General features: G+C 34.8%; 1 protein-coding gene across 4 annotated transcripts in view; it reads left to right on the top strand.

Moving 5' to 3' along the window:
* LOC123563574 (calmodulin-A-like) overlaps positions 1-6271 on the top strand; it is a 96854-nt gene extending 90583 nt beyond the window's left edge. For 2 of the 4 annotated variants that reach the window (XM_045356431.2, XM_045356432.2), the window contains exons 6-7: positions 2855-2907; positions 5315-6271. In XM_045356431.2, the coding sequence (XP_045212366.1) occupies positions 2855-2907; positions 5315-5329 (68 nt within the window). In that variant the 3' untranslated portion in view covers positions 5330-6271. Of the gene's footprint in view, positions 1-2854; positions 2938-5314 lie in introns of all 4 variants that reach the window. The other 2 variants (XM_045356433.2, XM_045356434.2) reach the window with 2 other exon arrangements.
* The last annotated feature ends 19530 nt before the right edge of the window (positions 6272-25801 follow it).

Genomic DNA, 25801 nt, shown 5'->3' with positions numbered 1-25801 from the left:
TCAAAAGTGTTTAATCTATTCAAGATAAAAATGTTTCATGCTATCTAAATATATTTAGTCGTACTTTGATAATTTTACTGACATGTTCTTTGCCCACTCCGTAAAAAGCAGCGTCTGGTGCTTTGTTTATAGATAGCTACGCCACTGTCAATTTTGTAATATTTTACTAACTGCTTGCTACAAAAGTTTACGTTAGCTATGCCATTCAATGCAGTGTCAGTATTCCAAGTGTATTCATCAACGTTCTGAGTGAGAATATTCTTAAAAACATTATGATTAATAGAAAAGGTGAAGAACTGAATTGGTAATTTGTATTCTACTCCGTCTGAGCGATTATTAGAATATATTTTGTATTTGTAACATTTTTATTTGGATGACAAAATTTAAAAGGAAAATCTTTGGAAGGATAGAAAGCAACCAAGCAAAATAATAACTTGTTCGGTTTTGTTCAAATAATTGTGCTAATGAATGTTTACGAAACGTAAAACAACTTCACGACCCTACCGCCGGCTCAAGAAGAGCTCTGTTATACATAAAGATAGAATGGACACTACACGATCCGAAAAAGACCAAATATTTAACAACACTGTGTCAAAGTACGGGGAAATGTTTTACACTTAAAGATTGCTATTGTGATAGTTAATAAAATCTAAAATTAGATCTCAAAAAGCATAGACTTGTAATGTATATCAATAACTTAGACAGAGCGTTCATGAATACGAACACAGCAGCAACTTTCACAGTTTGGTAAGGCACAAACCCTTACGTTTCTAATATCTACCAAGATAATATAAGATACTGCTCTTAATGCTTTTCTAACCTTGCAATAATAGGAATATAGCTACATGTATTAATGTCCTTTACCCTTCAAAATTGATAATTACCGTAGCTTCCTATGTATAACCTATTCTGAATAGTTACCCAGTCAGAAAATTAGAAAGGTCTCTATAACGTAGAAGCTTATCCTAGTTCATACCCTGAAACGACATTCATCAACTAATTAAAATCTCCATACTTTGAATCATCAAGCCATTGCAACAGTTCCAAGAAGATCTGAAGCGTGAATTTAAGCGATACCATATATAGTCTCAGTAAGTAATCAGTAATTTATTGAAAAACAGAATTGTCCAATAACTAGAGGGATTCAAAGGAAAATATCATATTTCTTGATATACGAGATGCGAAGATTTTCATTACTTTTTCCTTGAAACATGTATTCAAGACTTCCTAACGGATAAGATTATAGAATTCAATTTACTTGACCATCAACCGCTTGGGATGAAGAATTCAGCAAATCAGCTGGCCTGTGGAAGATTGAAAGCTCTGCCCAATTGTCCTGCTGAGCCTAAAGAAGTCCTGCATCATTAATAGGTTCTTCTTTCAAAAACAACAATTAGAAAATCGCTAAAAATATAAAAGATATTTGTCTCGCTGTGACTTAAATCTCAATTCAAACAAAACGGTTCGCTTAAGGTTCATGTAAAGTGTTTGGAGACCACCCCTCAGGTGAATTTTGATTTCGGAAATTTATTCTTCGAAGACCGTTTCTTTTATTATAAACACACTGAATTGTTTAGATGGAAGTAGGGAATACATTATACAAAGGTAAGCTTCTTTGCGAATAAGTAGTTTATCTAAAATTACACGTTCTTCGACCGTTACGGATCTATTTTGTAGAAAATATCAAACTTTTTTTTTTCAAAGTATTTTTTCTTTAAATACGTTTTGTTTGTGTCTGTAACATATTTATCTAGGTACTCCTAGTATTGAAATACAGTTAACATACATATTTTCTGAAATATAGGAGTATTTTGTCATTTTGACAGCTCTACTTTCACTTTCGTTTTGCAATTTTGGCAACTTTTTGAAATGTAGATGTATTGTAGCAATATTAACACTGGGAGTACCTGGAGAAATATGTTAGGCACACAATAAGTACAAACCTAATGTCAAAATATTTTTGAAAAAGAAGTTTGATATTTTTTACAAAACAGAATGTGGACAAGCAAAGTACATGTCATATAAGAGAAATATTATTGTACCAAACAAAACAACCTCTCTTGAAAGACACGTCTATTCTTTCTGAACAGTTTGGTATACAATGTATGAAAAACAAAGGCCTATGAGGTCTCAAAACATGAAACAAAAATTCACTCGAGGGGCAGTCTCAAACACTTTACATGAACCTTAACGACACATCTGATGCACGAAAAAAAAGAATATGAATTCATTCAAATGTTCATAAGACCGATAAAAAGACATTTTTCTGTTTTATTACATAACACATACAGGTCAAAATTAAGATCATAGATTAGGAATAAAAGCTGACATCAAAAGCTGAAAAAGCAAATTTAAGGAAGCTAGAAGACCAAGCGCAGACTCTCTGGAACGACATTATTTTATTACGCCACATATTGATTATCTAGCTACATTAGTCATAATTTAGGATTTATGCAAACATCGTAAAGAATAAAGTCTATCACACAACTTGGACAAATACACAATGCAAAAACGAGATGAAACAGATTTCGCTTTCGTTTTCATTTTCCATTTTGTGTGGAATCTCAAATGAGTAACTGCTGATTAATACTGATTCAGAAAAAGAAAGGTGCGGATACAGTTAATAAAATGAAAGACAAGCAGTCACACTACATGTAGTCTTGGTTTATCGAACCTTCATTGCAAATTTCAGTCTACTTTGTAGCGTATAATTAAGTAATTAGAGAAAGACAAACATAAATGATTTGCTGTTTTAACGCTCCGCTCTTGTGTTTATATTGGATTTTTAGTTTACTATCATTTAAATATAAGCATGGCTGTTACGTTTTATTAGCTTTTATATTGTTCATTTCAGATTTTATGGTCTATACGAGTAAATTGTTAACTGCTAACAGGGAACAGACGGAGGTGGTCTGAAATCTTTTTGCACGTAAAATAGTAAGAGCTTGAAGTTAGAAAGCGAAACTAGATTTTTGTTGATATAGGCTTTTTAGTGTTGTAAAATTGCTTTTTAACTGCACAATGCAAATATTTCTGTGATGATGTGATTCTTTTACTTTTTAACCAGTTAAAAAGAAATTATTTCTGTGTTAAAACTTATGTAAATAAATAACTGAATTGCACAATCTACATTTATTTAAAAATGAAAGTCTAAACAAACTTGACATAATCAAGTTGAATCTTCCATGCCAATGTATTGTGATTAGGGCAATCCAACCACATGTTGAGATTTCGTCTAAAAACGAGGTTCTGTCGAGGACCTCTTACTTATCACAAACAGAGTATAGGTTTATCCTTTTTATCACAACTTAAAATGCGTTATAGATTTTTTTCTGACTCTTCTAACTATCAAAATTTGTTTTAACAATCCCGGTTTAGTTACAGTGGAATCTCAAACGTCAATATTTTTCATAATGACATTAAGGTTTCATATAATGTGTGACGTCAGTTTCATGTGTGTTGTCGCGTTAAGATTTCGTTAACGACGATACTTTCAATTTTATTCATGCTACAGAACACAGTTGTGCTATTTATGTAATAGTTCTTAGTGTATATGTGTATGTATCGGTAATATACAAGATTATTGGCTTGATTTTGAGATATAATAGTATGCAGTTATTAGCGGAATGATATTGCGCTCCTGAAAACGTGCAGTATTTTCGTTGCAGAAGTCTGGCATATTTCCAAACACAAAGCTTACCATTGCAAAACCAAAACCATATATATTGATATACATGTATTTAGAGTCTAAGTGTTTATCCCCAAGGAAACTAGGTTTTGTCATTGATTTTAATTCCAATGAATTTTATCGACCACAAAGGAAGAGGATTATCCTCGTAACAACCTCAGATTTGTTAGCGGATGTATGTAAGAAGGTTCTATAAGTCGCAGCTAGTGGATAATGCCGTGTTTGGGTTTTATAGATGTATAAGCACGTCAGTAATGAAATTACAGGTTTAGTAAGACTAGTTTCATTTGCACATGAAAAACATGCACTTGTGTTTAGGAAGCATTCAGGTCTTATGCCTGCGCATATATTCATTTCTTGAATGTGTCTGTTCGAATTCTTCTTGCAGTGTTGTTTAATTCAAAATTAAAAAGTATGTGTATTTGATAATGACGAATGCACTGTATTGCATGTAAATATTGTTTTTTTTATGTTTAATGCATTAATTATATGAATGGTACTAAATGTTACATCATAGAACTCTGCTTAATACTCGTCATAAAATGTTGGAATTCCTGCCAAAATCATCTGTTATTCATTTGTGTTGAATTTACTGCTGAGAACAAGATATTACGGGTAAGAATTAAAGGAAGATGTTATAGTGACCGCCGTAACATTGTTGTGTAAGGTAACTTATAACGCTGTGTGACATTCTATTCGCTAAAATCTTCGCAGCTTTGAATCTTTTTTGTTTTATTTAGTTAGATCTTTTTTTTAATCTGTTAACATATAAAACAAAACTGATCAGATACCTCATGACCACAAACATATATAGGTAAATAAAAGGAGTTAAAAATCTTATTCATCATTTTTTTTTGTAACAAGGCAGACAGTGAAGAGTGACAGCAAATATATCCAAACGTTTTACTGCCTTTTTACACTGAAATTTCATATCAGTCTTCACATTGAATTTATTGCGACATAGTGACACGATTTCGCCATACAGAAAAGTTCATTAAGCTCCAAAAAAGCAAGAAATAGTACAAAAATGCAGGAAAAAGTTTTACGTATTAAGGGCTATACCTAGCTTACAACGGACATGGGTCAGACAATGAGCTGTATTGTATTGACACAAACTCTGTAAACGGCTTTTATGTGTTTAGATATCTGTATAACCTTTCCAAACATGTATACGTATATAATGTTTCCCTATAATGGAAAATATACAAACTATTCAAGACTTTAGCTAATAGAATTTCAGCGTTATAGCCCACCATTAAACGGTTTCCAACAACCGACTGCGACTCGAAGAGTAATCATACTTATTATGTCTAAAAAATGTCTCGAAAGTTATTCATAAACGCTGAAATTAGACAATTAATTTTGACTGAAAATTGATACCATATTTTCAAATAACAATATTTTATAGGCTTACTATTTAGGTTATTTCACTATATAATGTAAATAACCATGGATACGTAATTTAAACGCACTGGTGCAATTGCCCTACTGTTACATACTGTGTCGTCAAAGAAACGTTTTAAATCTCTAATTAAATCTCACTGACAAGTCCAATCAGGCTTAAAACTTGACTTCTTTAGTAATCTCTAGTTATAAAACGTACATACTGTTGTTTCTTTCTTTCAGAATTTGTTACCATGATGACAGCAAAGTGACAACAGAAGCAACAACATTGTTTGTAGACAACATTTTCTTTTATGTATTTTTACGGTTTTTGTTTCATAAAACGTTATACATGCACAATAATTGGGTGTTGAGTATTATCAATGTTTATTAATTGATATGTTGTCAGTCTAAATTATGCCTTTGTCAGCAGTTACCAACCAAAACAGTTTATTATTCAGTTTTAATTTTGTTTTGTTAGCTATGACTTTGTAAATATGAAACTAAATGTATTCGATATTGTTAATGATCATGTAAATATATGGCGTCAATCTATAATTTTATCAAATAATTGTTAGCGCAGTGATGGAAATAAGTTCACGTCTCTTACTTGGGGTTCTATCTAATAAGTACATGTAATGTCACTAGACTGTTAGAATTATTTATCGTTGGTCGATAATGCACCAATATAATAGTTTTAGCACATTTAAAATCAATGGATGTCAGTTTTTGTATGATATTCACATCTTAAAGACAATATGAACACTTTTTTCCGGTTTTAATTTATAAAATATGCCTTGCCATACATCTTATTTGAAATACACATAACACGAGCTAATGAAATGAGTTTTTAGTTTTATTTTTATACCGCGAAGCGTTTTTAAGTGCTAATTGTTGGTGCTATGGCGTCTTTTTACAAACGAGCCTTAAGGAAATTATGTTGCAGTCATGATACACACATTGTTTTGTGTCGATCACATTTAAAATTCTACTTTATCCTTATAGGCATACACATATACAGATACGTACAATTTCTTAATGTGATTTAAATGATTACTGTTTGAAGTAAGAAAATATCGTGACATAGCTGATTGCTGTCGTTTACAACTTGTATATCTCTGTATATGGTTGCTATCTGTGAACATGCCTCTTTTTTTAATTTTATATTGCAATTGATCTTGTAATAAAGCTTCAACAGGTTGACGTTGTTCTGGTCATAAACGTACAATTTCTATGACACTACGTGTTCAATACTTTAGAACCTGAAAACCAACTTCGTGTAGGCCCTATGTAACCTTTTATTCATAAAAGAGTAACTTTAAGTTTTTACCAGAAAACGGACCAAATGGTGATTAAGAAATGCGCGCTGCATATTTTAGAATGACATTTATATTTCCGCTTTCATAAACAATAATAAAATAGGGTTATTATAAAAGTAGCTCGATCTGGGATGCTGTATTCGGCTTGGGTTGATTTTGCCAAATCGGATCTGACAAGGTGCGCAAACGCCGAATGTGATCCGACCTTGCTAATTCATGAGAGCCGAATACAAATTCTCAGATCTAGCTACTGTTATAATGACCGTTTTGTCATATACTGTACCTCGATCTTTCTGTTTGATGTTATGTTATCGAACTATCGAACGAAACCTTCAATGTTTATCGATGTTAACATAGAACTAAGTGCAGTTGTTATGTGCGGTATTTACAGAACTGTGTCTGGTCATGCCTATTTAATGAAATTAGTCCGGCAACATAGAATACAAAAGGTACAATACGGATTTTTTCAGCTTGTTCATATTTGCTTGTGAAAATGGGGCCTTGTTTTGACAGCATTTAATTGCAGTTCTATTATTTAACCAAACATTTGAAAACTCAGACAAGTCTGTTGTCAATACATCAATGGTAATACTTTTTGTACTATGTGTAATTTCTTACACTCATTTGCATTCCAGCTCAATACTTAAAAGGATTTTGTGAGCCTTTAGGATTACAATCCATTTAGGTAAAAAACTTAATACCCCATGAACTGAATCTTTAATGCATTTAAATTAGCCAACTAATATCGGAATATGTACTTTAAAGCTTTTGGTTCCGTTTGTATTTATGCAATTGCTGTGCTGCATTAAATTGCTTTTACAGACATCTCTCTCCAAGAATAATTGCAATGTTGATCGACGGTGCAACGTTATAGCATGCAATGTGTTCGTCTGTATTTTCTCAAACGCGTTCAGTTCCTTTACTCTTTGAACTGGCATACCGAGGGTTCAGCGCAATAAGGGCGAATCTACATATAATTATTATATGTAGATACGCCCTTATTGCGTTGAACCCTCAATATAGGCAAGTTGATAAATGCATACCATTTCTGTCGTAATGAATTCGTGACAATTTTCAGTACCATATACATTTAAAGATTAACAGAGATAAAAATTCATGTAACCGTTTGTCTGAATATAGGGCCCATTATATCAATGGTTATATACTATGCTTGGTATATTATATAAAATTTGATTAACTTTGTATGTAATCAATTCGTTCTTAATAAGAAACCTCGTTAATGAATGTTCTAAGCATATCAGTTATCACAATGCAGTAAGTAATTTTGTCAGCTCTATCAACTGATACGAGTTAAAGACACTTTAATGACTTGCTGATATTAACGTATAAGATAGATATAAGCTTTGTATTATCTAGGTCCATCATTTAAATGAAGTAAATCTTCGGTAAATATAATTCACTTCCTCTCTTAATTAAGGATGTAGTATCGTTTTATTCTATTGTTAAGATGTTTTCATACTCTTTAAGCTTGAAGAACAATAGTTTCTAAGACAAACAAGTAAAAAATTGCTGCAAGATGCAGCAAATAGATGGTTGCACGGCCCAAAAAACAAAGTGTTTGACCCATATTCAAACTTGACCTAGATTTTATCAAGGCAATAATTCTGACCAAATTTCATGAAGATCCATTGAAAAATACTGTCTCTATCACATACACAAGGTTTTACTTTGATTTGACCTATGACCTACATTTTGTCCCCAGATGACCCATATTCAAACTCGACCTAGATTTCATCAAGGCAATCATTCTGACATAATTTTATGATGATCAATTGAAAAGTACAGCCTCTATCACATACACAAGGCTTTTCTTTGATTTTACATAGTGTCCTAGTTTTTGACCCCAGAAAAACCATTTCCGAACTTAGCCTAGATTTCATCAAGATAAACATTCTGACAAAATTTCATGAAGATCAGTTGAAAAATAAAGCCTCTATCGCATACACAAGCTAAATGTCGACAGACGACAGACGCCGGACATCGAGTGATCACAAGAGGTTAGAAAAAAACCAAAGAGTACAAATATGCCCCCAAAAGTAAACAAAATAGTGGGGAATAAATTTATTTCAAGGTAAATACAGTATTACAGCAGTATAAGTAAATAAAACGCATTTTAATATTTTACCTGTAGATCTTCTATAAAAAACTGGAAAAAGGTTAACTTCACAATGCGACAATTTGCACAGCCAGAACAGGATTCGAACCTGGAACCTCCCCAAAACACAAATTACCATACGTAATTCCCTCAATTTTGGGTTGATCTGCCAATTGAGCTATCTGACCAGTGGAACTGCAATATCCTAGCAATATCACTTAAGATAAATGTTCGATTTGCGGTTTTTAAAGCTGAAAGGGAGCATGAAAATGTGAAAAAATGGTAATGGGGATATTAGTAATCATTCAAGTTTTCTACCAAGTCAACTCTGTATATAAGCTGATTTACCACCTTTTTTTCTATTGAGCCTGCTGAAATTCTCTCAAAAATATTAATTAAAATCCTCTTTTAATATTTAAAACAAGCATTGTCACAAATAAATACAAATTAGGTTAGAAAACAAGAGCTGTCTGATGACAGCGCGCTCGACTATTCGAAGAACTGATTGAAGAATGGGGTCAAAATATTTCCACGGATATTCAGACAAAAGAGATAAATAGATTAGACAATGTTCCTGTATTACTTTGATTTCGATAAGTCTTGCACTAAATGGCAATATATGAGGCAATTTCAAAGTCCAAAAAGGGCCATACTTCAGTCAAAATAGTTATGTACTCTTGCCTACAGATGGAAATCATAATGATAAACAAGTGTTCAAAGTTTAAAAGCCATATGTCAAATAGTTTTGACAAAACATGGACTTGTATGAAAACAGAACCAATTTCAAAGTCCAAAAAGGGCCATAATTCAGCCAAAATAGATGACAGAGTTATTTTTTCTTTCCTACAGATAGAGACTATTATACTAAACAAGTGATAAAAGTTTCAAAGCCATACGTCAAACACTTTACAAAAAATATGAACTTGTACGAAAAACTTAACCAAGATTTCTAAGTCAAAAGGGGCCATAATTCAGCCAAAATCCTTGATGGAGTAATGTACTCTTGCCTATAACTGGACATGGTGATGGTAAACAAGTGTTGAAAGTTTCAAAGCTTTATCTCAAAAGACTTTGTCAAAATATGAACTGGTACGAAATATTAACCAAGATTTCTAAGTCGAAAGGGGCCATAGTTCAGCCAAAATCCCTGATGGAGTTATGTACTCTTGCCTATAACTGGCCATGGTGATGGTAAACAAGTGTTGAAAGTTTCAAAGCTTTATCTTAAAAGACTTTGTCAAAATATGAACTGGTACGAAAAACTTAACCATGATTTCTAAGTCAAAAGGGCCATAATTTAGCCAAAATCCTTGATGGATTTATGTGCTCTTGCCTACGACTGGCCATGATAATGGTAAACAAGTGTTGAAAGTTTCAAAGTTTTATCTTAAAAGACTTTGTCAAAATATAAACTGGTACGAAAAACTTAACCATGATTTCTAAGTCAAAAGGGGCCATAATTCAGCCAAAATCCTTGATGGAGTTATGTGCTCTTGCCTATAACTGGCCATGATGATGGTAAACAAGTGTTGAAAGTTTCAAAGCTTTATCTCAAAAGACTTTGTCAAAATGTGGACTGGTACGAAAAACTTAACCAAGGTGTGACGCCGACGCAGTGGTGAGTAGGATAGCTCTACTTATTCTTCGAATAGTCGAGCTAAAAAGTTTGTTTCCGGTATCCTGACCTACCCTTAATTCCGGACCCTAATTCTTTTTCATTGCCTCGAAGTTTTTTTAAATTTAATGTTTTAACAAAAAGTTGAAAAACTGCACTTTTTATGTTTTAAACATAGTCAGTGATGTTAAAAATCAACTTACTCAAGAAAAAATCAGCAGGGGCTAAGGGTGTAACGATACATCGGAATTCATTTTATCATGATACATCAGTTTGGCGATACCCATATCGTATCATAGACCTATTATTTCGAAATTCATTTTATCATGATACATCAGTTTGGCGATACGCATATCGAATCATAGGTCTGTTTCACAATACAGAAACGATAAGTGAAAACTAGAAATATTGCATGATATCTTTCATACAATCAGTGTTAAAGATAGTAACTAAAGAAATGTATCATTCCAAGAGTAGAGACATTGATTAATTTTTATTTTGTCACATAAATCATAAAATGCTTACTTATGATACTCAATTCGTATCGCGATATGTACCATATCGTTGCATCTGTATCACGATACATATTGTATCGTGAGTCTAGCATATCGTTACATCCCTAGCAGGGGCCCAGTAGCTCAATGTTCCTAGATTTTGGGCCGGGACCCTAAATTGTTGGAGAAAATGCCCATATACATGTTAAACATTTGTTTTTGACAGTCTGGGCCCCTAAATAAAAGTAGCTAGTTTATATCCCTGTTACTGATGCTCTAAAGGAATAACACCCTTATTCGTATTTTTGTACACAAAAATAGTTTCCGAAAGGTCCCACTTGATATAAAATCCAGATTTTTTTTTTAAATTACTGATCAGCTACCTACCTATTTTTCTTTAGCATGTTACTGGAAACATTTTTTTGGCCTTACATACATGTATACCTAAATTGTAGCCATACAGGGTACCTTAAATACTATATGATTTTTAAGACAGAAAAGTGTGCAGATTGGAAATTATACACTGTTTTTCAAAGTGAAAGCACCCAAGTGTATTTTAATGTGACTAAAATTACATTTTCATTTTTCATCGAGTGGGTGCGTAATCTCCCTATAAATCCATATCTACATTTACAGAAATACTCCCAACATTCAACAATTAACTTCTGATCATAAATGGGAGGTCTGGGCAGTTGTTAAAAACTGGGGATATCTTCAAATAAATCAAATAAATGTAGCACAAAATATGCAATTATAGCTGCTGTCACTCATGCAGAAAAACCTAAAAAATGTGTTAGTGTCATAATCTAGGGCCTGTATAAATCTTTATCACTTTAATTTTATGTCAAAAGCATTGATTTGTCTTTCAATACATTCATACACTTACAAGACTCCAAAACACAATTTTCGTCTTGCAATGAAAACTAGCAGAGAAGACTTAGTGATTGTTATTTATCATCAGGAAGTACATGTATGTACCAGAAGACAGCGAGTGAAATTTTTTTGACGAGGTCTCAAATCGCCCATTATCTGGATTATCATTGGACCTTATAATAAGACGAAATGCCCCCTTGTGCAGGACATTGGATTGTTTAACAATAGTTCGCTTTAATAATTGGAAAAACCTTGAACAGCGCCACCTGCCGAGTGTAACATATGTACGTGTGTAGTAAATTTGCGCCGTAAGTCACATGGCCTATTCTAGGATTTCTTCGTTTTAAAATATATACTGTACTGTACATATACCAAAGAAGTACATTTATTTTTATAGCTCTTTGCATATACGGACCATCCATGATTTCAAAGATTTTTCTATCTATAATTTTACAGAACATACAAAATCCTAGACCTGTTATCTCTTTAGACAAGCTTATACATCGGGTTATTTCGACTATCTATCTGTTCATACTGCCTCGCGCCTCTTGTTATCAGGAAGTATGTACAAGAGAAAATTCTCTCCAAGACACCGAGTCAAAGTTCTGACGCGGTCTCAAATTGATAAATTAAAATGCCTAATGTTTCAGTAACTGTTTCAGACATTGGGATATGTTTAAAAATAGCTTCATTTAACCCTTACCCTGCTAAATTTCTCAAATGGACTGGTCCATCTTCTAATTTGGGCAGTACCATTTATCATTTGAAGGGGTATTTACTGAAAATTTACTGACTGGATAGCGAACAGTGCAGACCATGATCAGACTGCACGGATGTGCAGGCTGATCTTGGTCTGCACTGGTCGCAAAGGCAAAACCAATCGCCGCCAGCAGGCTAAAGGTTAATAATTGGAAAAACCTTCGCAGCGCCACCTGTCAAAAGTAGCATATGTACATGTATGTGTAGTAAAATCGCGCCAAAAATCACGTGGTCTATTGTTTACATTATTCCGTCTTCAAAAACTTCACATTTATGCACATTAAAAAATGATACTTTTGACTGCAACTCACCTCTATAAACCTATTAAAATGCGTAACTAATCAAAAAGTCTTCTAAAGAATGCTATTTATTTATGTTTCCTATTAATAGTGTAAGTAGGTCATCACTTAGGGTGACTCGCTATGAGTTTGGTTTGTTCTAAATTTAGATCAACGCATGTGAATTGGCACTCAAAATGCATTGTTATCAAAAACAATATTGTTGGTAACAACTTACCTTGTTCTTGACAGAATCCACTTCAAAATATTTTAATAAAAAAGGACGTTACACTAACTACACTTTATGCAGCAAGAATGACATAATTTTACAGCGCATGTGCGAATGGCCCTGCGCGAATAACTTGAAAGGCTGAAATTGATCAAATCCGATTCAATATAACGCAAATTCTGCAAATATTGCAAAATATAAACCAGAAGGAACAAAATTAAATAATATTAATTCCATTATTGTTGCGGTTACACGTTAGAATATTCACTTTCTGAGTGTCAAACGAAAATTTAACAGAAATATGACTCGAAGGGAAAAAATTGTCAAATCCGAACCCATTGCACATTCTAAAACCACCTCTATATGCCCGGCCCTGATGGACCGTGCAATAAGAGAAGTAAAAGCACAGGTCACCGAACTCGTGTTAATTTTACTGTGCAATATCTTTGCCCACTGTTTAAGCAATTCTAAAATTTTGTAAAATTGAACAAAATGGTGGTAGTTTATAAAACATATTATGTCCCACTAAATATTACAGGGATTTTACGTCTTATCGGTCTCTATGAATACAAGGTGATATTACTTTTATATAAGCAAAAATGTCATTAACAGATCTTTTTCATATTTACATACTGACACAATTACCCCACCCACTTTATTTTTAATGGAATAAACGTAACTATTTAAATCTACGAAATAAATTCTGACGTTAAAGGTCCATTACTAAGGGAAAGTGAGTTGGCAATTTTTTTCATAGCCAGTGCATAGACTTCTGCAAGACACTAAATAATGAAGATTGGCAGGTCAAAATTTACAGAAGGTCTTTGGAACTCAAAGAAATGTATGTGTATTATGTTGAAATTTCAATGAATCGACAGAATGACCCCCTGGTCTTTTTAACTTTCTTCATACTTCATAGAAAAATAATTGTACATATACTGCGATTTATTTCGAATTTCTACATACGAACTTTCATTTTCCAATAAAATGAAATAGTTTCTGTGCTTTTTAAAAGAAATTAAAATGTTCACTTTCCTTAGTATTGGACCTTTAGGATTTAAAAAATATTTTTCAGCTTTAGTGACACGCAGAAAATAATTCAAAATGCTTTAAAGTCTGGTGATTTTTTATATTTTTAGTTCTTTTTGTTTTAATTCATATTTCCTGGAAAATATAAAGTGCTATGTTGAAAACTTTTATTTCAGTTGCAGCGTATCATTAAATATATCTGTCAGAACCAAACTTGATCTGCTTTCATAGATATTTGAAATTAACGAACCCTACCGCATCAATTTTAGGCAAATGTCAGCCAAAAAAAAAGGGTAAAAATGTTTCGCAACACGTGAATCTGAACATTATTAGCCATATTTTAATTCTTTAGCATTAATATTGGCAAAAACTTTGTTAGAAAGAAATATTCAAAGAAATATTTTTTCACAATGACGGATAGCCTGAAAACAAAAACGCTCGTACATCCTTAATTCATCTTGTCTTGGGGAATGTTCAACTTATAAACAACCACACATACAATACCTGAAACCTACAGTCAGTTTCAAAAGTTTACAATGGATAACATAGTTAGTTTGAATAATGAGGAGAACGAGGTTGTACATGTCAACATGTAGCAATTTTAAACATAGTCAAATTTTCAAATACTGGTTAAGCACATGTGAAGTGACACTATCGTGTCCTTTTAGTCTAGAGGGAACCTATTACCTGTAATCATATTTGGATGCTACTAGAACGGCAGCCAGCAGCTAGTTAACCTATGAGGTGTTCCTGGATTTCAAGGACTGAGTTGTATGGTGTTCCGTTAGGGCCAGCGCTTGTTCCCTGTGAACGCGAAGCGCGAAGGCACGATGGTACGATGGCGAAGCGCGACAGTACGATGGTGACAACACGACAGTGCGATGGCGAAGCGCGACAGTACGATGGCGAAGCGCGACACTACGATGGTGACAGTCCGTCGTACTGTCGCACTTCGCCATCGTACTGTCGCGCTTCACCATCGTAGTGTCACCATCGTACTGTCGCGCTTCGCCATCGCACTATCGCGCTTCACCATCGTAGTGTCACCATCGTACTGTCGCGCTTCACCATCGCACTGTCGCGCTTCGCCATCGTAGTGTCACCATCGTACTGTCGCGCTTCGCCATCGTACTGTCGCGTTTCACTATCTTTTCTCTGTTGTCTTAAACTCTGTATTGTATAGTATTGTCAACTCTGTCCAATGATCAAATGAATGGACGGGTATTATTGAAATGAATATCAGACCTGATGTTATTCAAATGAAAATTCCCCGGCAGAGTGTCACTCAAATAAATATCATCTGGCATGATGATATTAAAAAAAATATCATACCTTAAGATTGTTTGAAATGTATTATTCCAAAATAGGTTCCGTTGATCTATGGCTATTTTACTTTGTTTACTTGAGGGATAATAAAAACGAATATCACCAAACCCAGTGTTATTTATAAACAAAATACCATTGTATTCAAAATTAACCTCCAGGGCCGGATCCAGAAATTTTTGACTAGGGGGTGGGGAGGGCACCAGTCTTGAACGAATTAAAACGTCACCGCAGAGGCGCATAACAAGGTATTGGAGAGGGTGCCTTTATACCCATGTTAGGGGATTCAGGGGTCTTCCCCTGGAATATTTTTTTGAAATACAGGTATGAAATGGTATCCTCAGGTGCATTTATTAGTGGGTGTACTCTCCTCATATTAGGGGAGGGGTGGGGTCAGGCGGCTATTCCCCTGGAAATTTTTGAAATACAGGCATGAAATGGTGTCCTCTGGTGCATTTTTAGGTCTAAATTTTGAGGTATTGTAAGGGTATGTTACTCCCCTCTTGATTTGGTGGAGAGGGTGCTCTCCCCCTGGAAAATTTTGAAATGCAGGTATGAAATGGTGGCCTCTGGTGTGTTTCTGGGTCTAAAGAGAGAAAAAATATTCCTCTGCCAAAATAGTAGGGTGCATCTCTGATTAGTATTGGTCACTTCTCAGCCAAGTGGGGGAGGGTGGGGAGGGGCACGGGCCCCCTCGGCCTGGCCCTGGACCCTGGACCCGGGCCCTGTTCTCTCTGTGGAAAAATAAATGTTCATGTATTTACATGTAATCAATTGTTCTGTGAGAAAATGTTGTTTAATCAGCTCATATATTTCAAGCCATGAAACGTTAAAAGTATATACTGTCAGCTATAAATAATAAAAATACGCTGTTGTATACATTTTGCTTATATTTTATGCAAAAGTGTTAAATAGGTCTAGAATACAGTTGTTTGTTTCCGCTTACCCGACCGACCCTGTCTTTTTACCACTGACCCTATAGTTTTAATTGAAGAAACGTATTTGATAAAAATGTAGATTTATGTTAAACATGATTATTAGTAAGTATATCCGAAGCACGTCCCTCCGTCTGACCGTACAATTCTATACATTAAAGTCGGCCCTTAATGCTGCGTTTACACTTAGCCACGATATCCACGATGTCCACGATTTAAAGAAAAGCTCGGGAGTTCCACGATTTATTGCACGGATTTTGTATTACTACGCTTTCGTACGCACTCAGTACGTTTTGTTACTACCTGCAGCGTTTTATTACGAAACCAATACGATTCTGGTCGAGATCTGCCACGATTTTCATCACGTTCTCTCAAGTTCTCTTACGATTACCACGATATGCTATCACGCTTTGTCACGTTCTGTTTAGATCCCTCACGTTATCAAGTTTTGTTAAGCTCTCCTACGATTTATGGTCAAGATTGTCACGTTTTGAGCACGATAGGAGTATAAATAGGAGTCATGGGTCATCCTCTCATTTTCTTCAGAGATTTCAAAGAGGAACGAGCTATGCATCAAAGAGCTGAACAAAATGCTGAATTTGCATTTTTCGTGTATGCCTATAATAGTTACTCGTCGGCAGCAGCAACAAGGGACGTAATAGGGCAGGATATAGAAGAGAAATGAGAAGAAGAAATAGAAAGCCTAAGACCTGGTGGGTGAGACCATGGTAAAGTGGAAACTGAAGGCACCAACTGGGACAATACTTTCAACTTTTCACAGAACTCAGGTGTGAAGATGTCGGCTCCAACGTCAACTATGTAAGGATGCTTGCAGATCTAGTGGAACTTAGAATCGTGTTTCCACCTTCACCACCTTCACCAAGATCCCCATACGATGGAGCATCAAGGTCTAATGCGCTACGTTAAGGTCTGTTAAGCTGCATTACGCTCTACAACGATTTCCACGTTCTATCACGCTCTCTCAAGATTTAAGATAAATCGGGATAATCGTGGCAAAATTTTTGACTGTCAAAACTTTTGTCACGATCCTTACGATCATCACGATTCCACCAAGTTCCCTCAGGATCACCACGATTCGATCCCACGAGCCCCCACGCTCACCACGCTTCTCTCAAATCGTGGACATCGTGGCTAAGTGTAAACGCAGCATAAGTAAACAGAGAAAAGTTGGTGAAGCGCGACAGTACGATGGTGAAGCACGACAGTGCGATGGCGAAGCGCGACGTTACGATGGTGAAGCGCGACAGTACGATGGCGAAGTGTGACAGTGCGATGGTGACACTGCGATGGTGAAGTGCGACAGTGCGATGGCGAAGCGCGACAGTACGATGGTGACACTACGATGGTGAAGCGCGACAGTACGATAGCGAAGCGCGCCAGTGCGATGGCGAAGTGCGACAGTACGACGGGCTGTCACCATCATAGTGTTGCGCTTCGCCATCGTAGTGTCGCGCTTCGCCATCGCACTGTCGTGTTGTCACCATCGTACTGTCGCGCTTCGTCATCGTACTGTCACGCTTCGCCATCGTACCGTCGTACCTTCGCGCTTCGCGTTCACAGGGAGAAGGCGCTGGTGCTAACGAAACACCGTAGAGTTGTTCTCCGTAAGAAGCTCACTACTTTCAAACATGATTCAGAGGCGGACGAAACATGAAATCAAATGCATTGCCTCCTGAAAACCACTTCCCTCTCACGTTTATCCAACTCGCATCCTTCTAATGTATATAACCCGGGGTAATGCTCTCTATGCTGAACTGACCAAATAATTTCTTCACTACAAGGAGTCAGGTGTGTCATTTTGTTCGACATTCCGGCGTATCTTAGTATAAACACAACTTATTTCAAATGCTTCTCTCTGAACGCACGAGCCAGAGTCAGCTATATTAAATTAAAACGATTATAGACTTTTCTATCAAGATCTTGAGACAACTGTGTCTTAGTTTCAACCAGTAAATATATATTTAAAGTATCCAATCAAAAAGTAGGTGAAAGTTTGATGCCTGGTAACTCCATGTTTTTTTGGTATCATCTGAAAGAAGAATTAGTAAATAAGATGACCATAAATAATATGCAAGAATCATTAAAGTTATGATTTTTGACGACTGCAAAAGGATAAATTTTGCTCTGTAATAACCGGATTTCGGTTGAAGTATCATTGAAGACTGTAAAGTAAAAAGTTCTATAACATATTTGGCCATGTAATTTATATTTTCTTTTTCAGTAGACAATACACTTTCTAATGATACCAAAATTATATGAGCTTACCAGGCATCAAAATTTGATATATTCTAATAGCACTGTTATATAGAACTTGCTTATTTGTGGATCGGATACCTTAAATGCGTATTCAGAAAGTGAGTGTATAAAACAAGCGTGAAAACTTAGTAAACCATGTTAAAAGATATTCAATAAAATGAACAGACAATATTTCTAAATAAAAATCTGTAAGGAGATCCTTTGGAACCATAGAATGAAACTTAGAATAATAATAGCAGACTCGTTTTGACTGTGTCTGTTCATGAGAGGTAAATGCAACACCCCTCATGACCTCAGCTGAAGCGGAACTCTATTTCACAGGTATAGAGTGGTCTCCATGATCCAAAAGGACCAGACAATATAACAACACTTAATCCAAGTACGGTGAGACTTTTTACAACCGCCACACGGCACCCATTAAAGTTGCTCATACAATTCAATAAAACATAACAATTTCAGTTATGCTGTATAATTCTGTCTGATCATTCTCGTATCATATTCTAATCCATTTAGCTACGGTTTTCTTTTTTTTTCCTCTCTTTGGAAAAATATTACGTCTTGTAGAGTGTTATATAAACAGACAGTACAGAATGTAGAAAATTAAAGTCTTTAAGACTTATAATCAATTAATATTCATCTTCGAAGGTAGCAATTAATTTTACAGTTTTCAAATGTGTGTACGATATTAATATTTTGTTGTTCAATGAAATATAGTGATTAGAATATACAGGTCGTACTAAGGCACTACAATTTCCGATATTTGGATAAAAATATACATAGAAAATTAAACTTTTGTCAGATATGAAGCATATTTGTAACATAATTGTACAGAATATGTATAAACAATAACTAACAAGCAACAAAAATATATAAAGTACATATTTTATTTCTTGAAAACATGGATTGATAATATCTACCATACAGATCCCTGAAATCAACCAGGAGCATCTCCCTATGAGAAACTTAGCTACGGTTTTCTTATAACCGTTTTAAGTGAAGCAAAACCAATTTTAAAAATCAACTGTTTTACATTGCATTCTGTTTGGACCATTGTACTTTTATCGTTCTTCCAAAAACACGGTGCTCGGAACAATGATGATGGAAGTCGAGACCAAGATGAAGAAAACATGGAACTGCGACGATGAAATGAGAGATGATGAAAACACGAGAACACTAAACGTGACAACATGATATATTTTAGCTTCTCACTATCGTTGTTTTGTTTTCTTTCATCGAGGTTTCGACTGTCATTATCGTATGTTCGACTTTCACCATCATGATTTCGACTTTCATCATTTTTGTTTAGACTTTCAAAATTAAAAGGTAAGGATAGATTTCCCAGAAGTATAGAGCTTCCTTGACACAACCAGAGAGCCATTCATTTCAAAGTCGGCCCGAAATAAAAAGAAACTGTAGTCACAGTAGGGGAAAGATTAAGCAGACGGTTGCCCAAAAGATCTAACAACAAGTACATTTTTAGTATATGCAAAATACAATAAGTAAGCAAGGGTTAGAGAAAGGGATGGGATGGGGGAAGTGGAGAATGAATATTCAATAGGGAAAACGCCATCAACATCGTAAATTCGGCTTACTGGGGCGCGTGTGCAATTCAGTCTCAAAACTATCATTATTAGCGCCACAGACTAACTTTCTATAAATTACAGCTCGACATCTGCCTTTCCCGAAGGCTTCCGTGACCTAGAGGTAACGGTCCGTGGTTTTAATCATTTTGCCCTTCCCGAAATTGGTGAGAAGCCCCTCTGAGGTGTATCATTCTTCGTGTAAGAAAGCCATCCTGCTGGTTAACGGAAAGTCAGAGGAGCTGGAACAGTTACATCTGTTTGAATAAAGCTTTCACAGCGACATTTCTTCTTACATTGATCATTGCAAAAGACAACATTAACTTCTGTAGAAGTCTCAAGTGTGAACACACGCTTCAGTGATAAAAAGCGTATAATTACTGGAAAGCAAACCGAAATTTTACTCCTGTGTGGCATAATAACTTTTAATAACTTTTAAAAAACAGATCTGGCATTTAATAGACTATTTAAAGTATCGTTTATTTCCCTGTTCAAATGCAAACAGGCTCACTGTGTTTAATTTCTTGTTGATTAGTAAGGGAATATATGTTTGTGTACACCCAGTAATGAGTAACATGATAATCATTATCACCAGGTTCCTTCATTCCGTAATAATGGAATAATTATGAAGATGCATTTTACAAAGTGTACGTGATTTGTTTAACTGTATGAAGCAGAGTAATTCACATTCCTGGAATATTCCATACAGTAATTACGTGTGGATCACATTGGTACAACAACAATGATAAAACAGTAATGATACTTTGTAAAATGCATCCTGTTGATGGGTACTAGTATATGAAACATCATCTGAGCCGCATCATGAGAAAACCAACATAGTGGCTTTGCGACCAAAATGGATCCAGACCAGCCTGCGCATCCGCGCAGTCTGGTCAGGATCCATGCTGTTCGCTAACAGTTTCTCTAATTACAATAGGCTTTGAAAGCAAACAGCATGGATCCTGACCAGACTGCGCGGATGTTTCGTGAAAACCTTTCCTATAACAGATATCCGTTTACGGCAAAACCCGTTACAATGTATTAACCATGATATTTGTGTTATAGTAATAGTAAATAAAAATCCACAAGAGCCTTTGGAAGCATATGACAAATTTTCTGGTATACAATAATTATTGCTGTTTCATGTCACTTTTCGGGGTATTTTTACAGGAGAGTAAACATGTGTTAACACAGAGATTCTTAAGTCCCGGTGTTGTTTAAAAACCTTTAATATATATGCGCGTCCCGTGTCGAAACGCAAAATTATTACGGCCAAAAAGCGGATAAAAAAAGGAAATGACGTCAACGAGATGAAACAATGCTGCCATTCTCTCGCATTTCGTTGAATTTAATGACGTTGAAGAACACTATATGCGTTGATTAGTTTTTACACGTTTTATGCTAGGATAGTGTTATCGCATCTTCTTTTCGTGTTATAACATCTTCAGAATCCCTTGAGAGACACTGGTACTCTCGTCCTACTGGGTATGAGCAAAACCGATCGTTCGGAATTCTGCAGATGTTATAACACGATAAATGATGAGTTATTTCTATGAAGCAAAATATTTGACGTAGTCGATTCTCGAAAGGTAATGAAATCTGCAAAACCCCTCGCGTCCCCTAGCTTCGGCTTATACGGAATAATATTATAGTTAAACTGAATGTATTTCATGATCCCAAAAGACAAAAACATATAGCAACACAGAGTATTAGTATAAGGAGACTTTTTACGCACGACGGTACTTAAAGACTTTAACAGATTTTATTCATATAATATCGATAAGAAATTGCTTTGGAAGCCTAGATCGCATCCAAGCAAAACAAACAGCTCAGTACTACTTCTTCTACCAGTAAATGTTGGCAGCAGAGATATCTCGTCATCTACAGAAAGCTGTACTGATTAAAATTTTCATGCATGAAAAGTGTTCTTACGTTTAGGGCTTTGAGTGTCAATGAACTGAAGTCTCTAATGTTCATTCAAAGTAATTTTAAGAAGTTTCAGTGATAGATCATATAACATAAACTATCTAAAGCAACGAGTTAGGATTCTGTGATGTTACAAAGTTTTGGTATATACGTATAGTTAATAGAAGTAAATATATAAAATGTAACTTTATATCCTGATGTTATAAAATTTTCTCTTTTCTTATAGTTTCACAATTTTACAGGTCTGGTAAAGTTATTTTTTATATTCTTGCATTCCAGTATATCGCGTAAATTATAATCACATAAAATGGCATATATTATCGTTTCAAAGGAAATATGTTTTCACTTTGTTTGTCATTGGAGATTAGTTAAACTGGATTGTCAACTACAAATGACCAGTATTTTACATGATTTATCCATCGCGGGGTGCTTAATATTACTCGCTTTACATGTGATTTATTAAGTCTTGAGCCAAACCTAGTATGCCGGCCACAAAACCTGTGATGACCGTAAAAGAAAATAAATCTGCATTGTATATTGATATTCTAAGCTTCGTCAGCAAAACTGACTTAAACAATTAAAAACTTAAAATCAGGTACGGAAATGTTTGATAAAAAGAGATACTACTGCTTGATGGTATTTGTAGTTTATTTGTGCCATCAAGCCATATACTCCTTTCTGACATAAAATCAGAGTAATGCACTGGACATTTTCGTGACAGTTGGTAGCGGCATTATTTTCTCAGTAACTGTTATACAAATGTAGATGCATTTGTAACAGTGTTTAATTTTATATAAATTAGCACGAAAAGATTTGTTTGTGTAACCTATTGAATGACCATAAACTTTTGAATAACGTAACATTTATGAGCTCACCTGTCACAAAGTGACAAGGTGAGCTTTTGTGATCGCGCGGCATCCGTTGTCCGTCCGTGCGTGCGTGCGTAAACTTTTGCTTTTGACCACTCTAGATGTCACATTTTTCATGGGATCTTAAAGTTGGTCAGAATGTTCATCTTGATGATATCTAGGTCAAGTTCGAAACTGGAACAGAAAAACAGAAAATCTTTGTGACCTCCCTAGATGTTAAGTTTTTCAATGGATCTTCATGAAAATTGGTCAGAATGTTCATCTTGATGATATTTCGGTCAACTTCGAAACTTGGTTAGGTGCGGTCCAAAACTAGGTCAGTAGGTCTAAAAATAGAAAATCCTTGTGACCTCCCTAGAGGCCATTTTTTTTCAATGGATCTTCATGAAAATTGTTCCGAATGTTTACCTTGATAATATTTAGGTCAAATTTGAAACTGGGTCACGTGCCGTCAAAAACTAGGTCAGTATGTCAAATTACATAAAAACCTTGTGACCTCTCTAGAGGCCATATTTTCAAGGGATCTGTATGAAAATTGGTCTGAATGTTCATCTTGATGATATCTAGATCAGGTTTGAAACTGGGTCAACTGCAGTCAAAAACTAGGACAGTAGGTCTGAATTTGGAAAACCTTTTGATCTCTCTAGAGGCAATACTTTTTAATGGAACTTCATGAAAATTGGTCTGAATGTTCATCTTGATGATATCTAGGTTAAGTTCGAAACTGGGTCAACTGCGGTCAAAAACTAGGTCAGTAGTATAAAAATAGAAAAACCTTCTAACCTCTCTAGAGGCCATATTTTTCAATGGATCTTCATGAAAATTGGTCAGAATGTTCAACTTGATGATATCTAGGTCAGGTTTAAAACTGGGTCACGTGCCTCAAAATCTAGGACATTATGTCAAATAATAGAAATACCTTGTGACCTCTCTAGAGGCCATATTTTTCAATGGATCTTCATGAAAATTGGTCAGAATTTTTATCTTGATGATATCTAGATCAAGTTCAAAACTGGGTTACATGAGCTCAAAAAATAGGTACCTATGTCAAATAATAGAAAAAAAACGACGTCGTACTCAGTTCAAAACTTGGTTATGTGGGGACAGGTGAGCGATTCAGGACCATCATGGTCCTCATGTCACATATTGGACGACGTGAGAGTGAAATAAAGCTGTTACATAAATTTAGTAATACACTAATAAAGCGTTGACGTTGACGTCGTTTAAAGTTTAGGAGACGTTGGTTGAATTGACTGCTAAACCTTTCGTAACATATCAAATTTGTCGCAGAATGTTTTGTATGAACGAACTATTTCTTCTTTTTTAAAATTGAAATAGGAATTTAAACTAAACTTCCAGTCAACGTGTGTTAGATAATGATTCCAATATAGATTTTATCAAGTCCATATAAATAAAATTTAATGTACATTTCATTACCAGTCTGCTATTAGGTTTCTTGATGTCGTTCTATTCTTCCGAAAGATTTTTTATGGATTTTATTTACTGTCACAATAGCAGTCTTCCGCAATTTGCATCAATATTTTCTAATTTTTATAGGTCGTTGAATCCATTGAATGTATAAGTAAAAAAAAACAAATATTCAAACCGGAGCGCATTTCACAATCTCTCGCGGGTAGGGCAGACTCATTCCAACTTAGTTTGATTTAAGTTTGCTGGGTTGCTTTCTAAGCTTCCCGATCTATCAGCGTATTAGAGCAATACTACTTACAAAGGTATCATATGACATTCCAAGCCCATGTAATGAACAAGCAATATAATAAATAGAACATGAGATATTGACACGTTTTACAATAGTACATGCAAGTAATACAATTTATGACAAATGATGGTGTATATATGTGGCATGCTACAAACTAGGACCTTTCAGAAGAGGATCCACAAAATCAGTTATAACAAATCACAGTTTAAAGAATTTCCACAGAGGATGCATTACTGGAAAATATTTGTTAATTAAACATTAAACATTTGTTATGAATAGCTGATCAACATGTTTTGAAAACAGTAAACATCATAGGGGAGGATCAAGTATTTACATCTGAGAAATTTTACGTGACTTATTACAGCAGAATTTGATAAACACACAAACAAGAAAGTCGACCATGCATTCCATTCCGTTAAGATGTAATCATGTGCATGCAGCCAACACGAAGGTAGAATATACATTGAAGAAATATATATTTAAATTAATAAAACTTGATGACATTAGTTAAAAAGATTTAAACTTATAAGCACAATATTATGATAATACTTATTAAATATGAGAAAATTGCCTGAGAATTGCATATCGTTTATTTATTTATGTTGTCTTGTAGGAATGTAGCCAACATTTTAATTAAATTCATTTAAAATGGCTTTCTGATAACCCATGTCAGGTGGCATCTCGGGATTATCAGCAGATATACATCTCAGGTAATTAGAGAAAACATATGTGTATATCAATGGGTCCCCTTCACTTCTTAAACTTTTATAATGAAAAATGCCTTTGAAATGCACTGCTTTGAGTAACGAATAAAAGCTCTAAAATGTCAGATCTTATTTTCAAGAGTTGCAACAAATTGTTTGCTGCACATTTTTGGGTATATTTTATGAAATTCATAAAGAATTTCATAAAATATACCCAAAAATGTGCAGCACCAAAAATGTACAGCAGAACAAAATTAATACACTATACATTAACTATATATGTAACGTGCATTGACAGCTTGTTTCTTAGTCACGTTCGTTTTATTTATATTACTTATTTTGCCGGTATTTATGTTAAATCTAAATAAGGCCTAAAAAAAATCTTTGTTTCCGGTAACATGCTCAAAAAAATTAGGGTAGGTAGGTCGGAAGAACCTTTTTTTTTTTGAGTTTTTTTTTATTGAGGGAGACTTTTCGGAAATTATTTTTGTGTCAAAAATAAATACAAATAGCGGGGTTATGTCTCTAGAGCATCAGTAAGTTGATTTATAACATCACTGTCCATGTGTGCAGTTTTGCAACTTTTTGTCAAAAAGTTGAAAAAAATGTTCTCCAAGGCCATAAAAACATTTAGGGTCGGGCCAAAAATTTAGGGTAGGTCAGGATACCGGAAACAAACAATTT

The sequence above is a fragment of the Mercenaria mercenaria genome, chromosome 2, assembly GCF_021730395.1.
Source record: "Mercenaria mercenaria strain notata chromosome 2, MADL_Memer_1, whole genome shotgun sequence".
NCBI classification, from domain to species: Eukaryota; Metazoa; Mollusca; class Bivalvia; order Venerida; family Veneridae; genus Mercenaria; species Mercenaria mercenaria.
The sequence above is the reverse complement of the archived record's forward strand: the minus strand, read 5'-3'. Positions and strand labels throughout refer to the sequence as shown.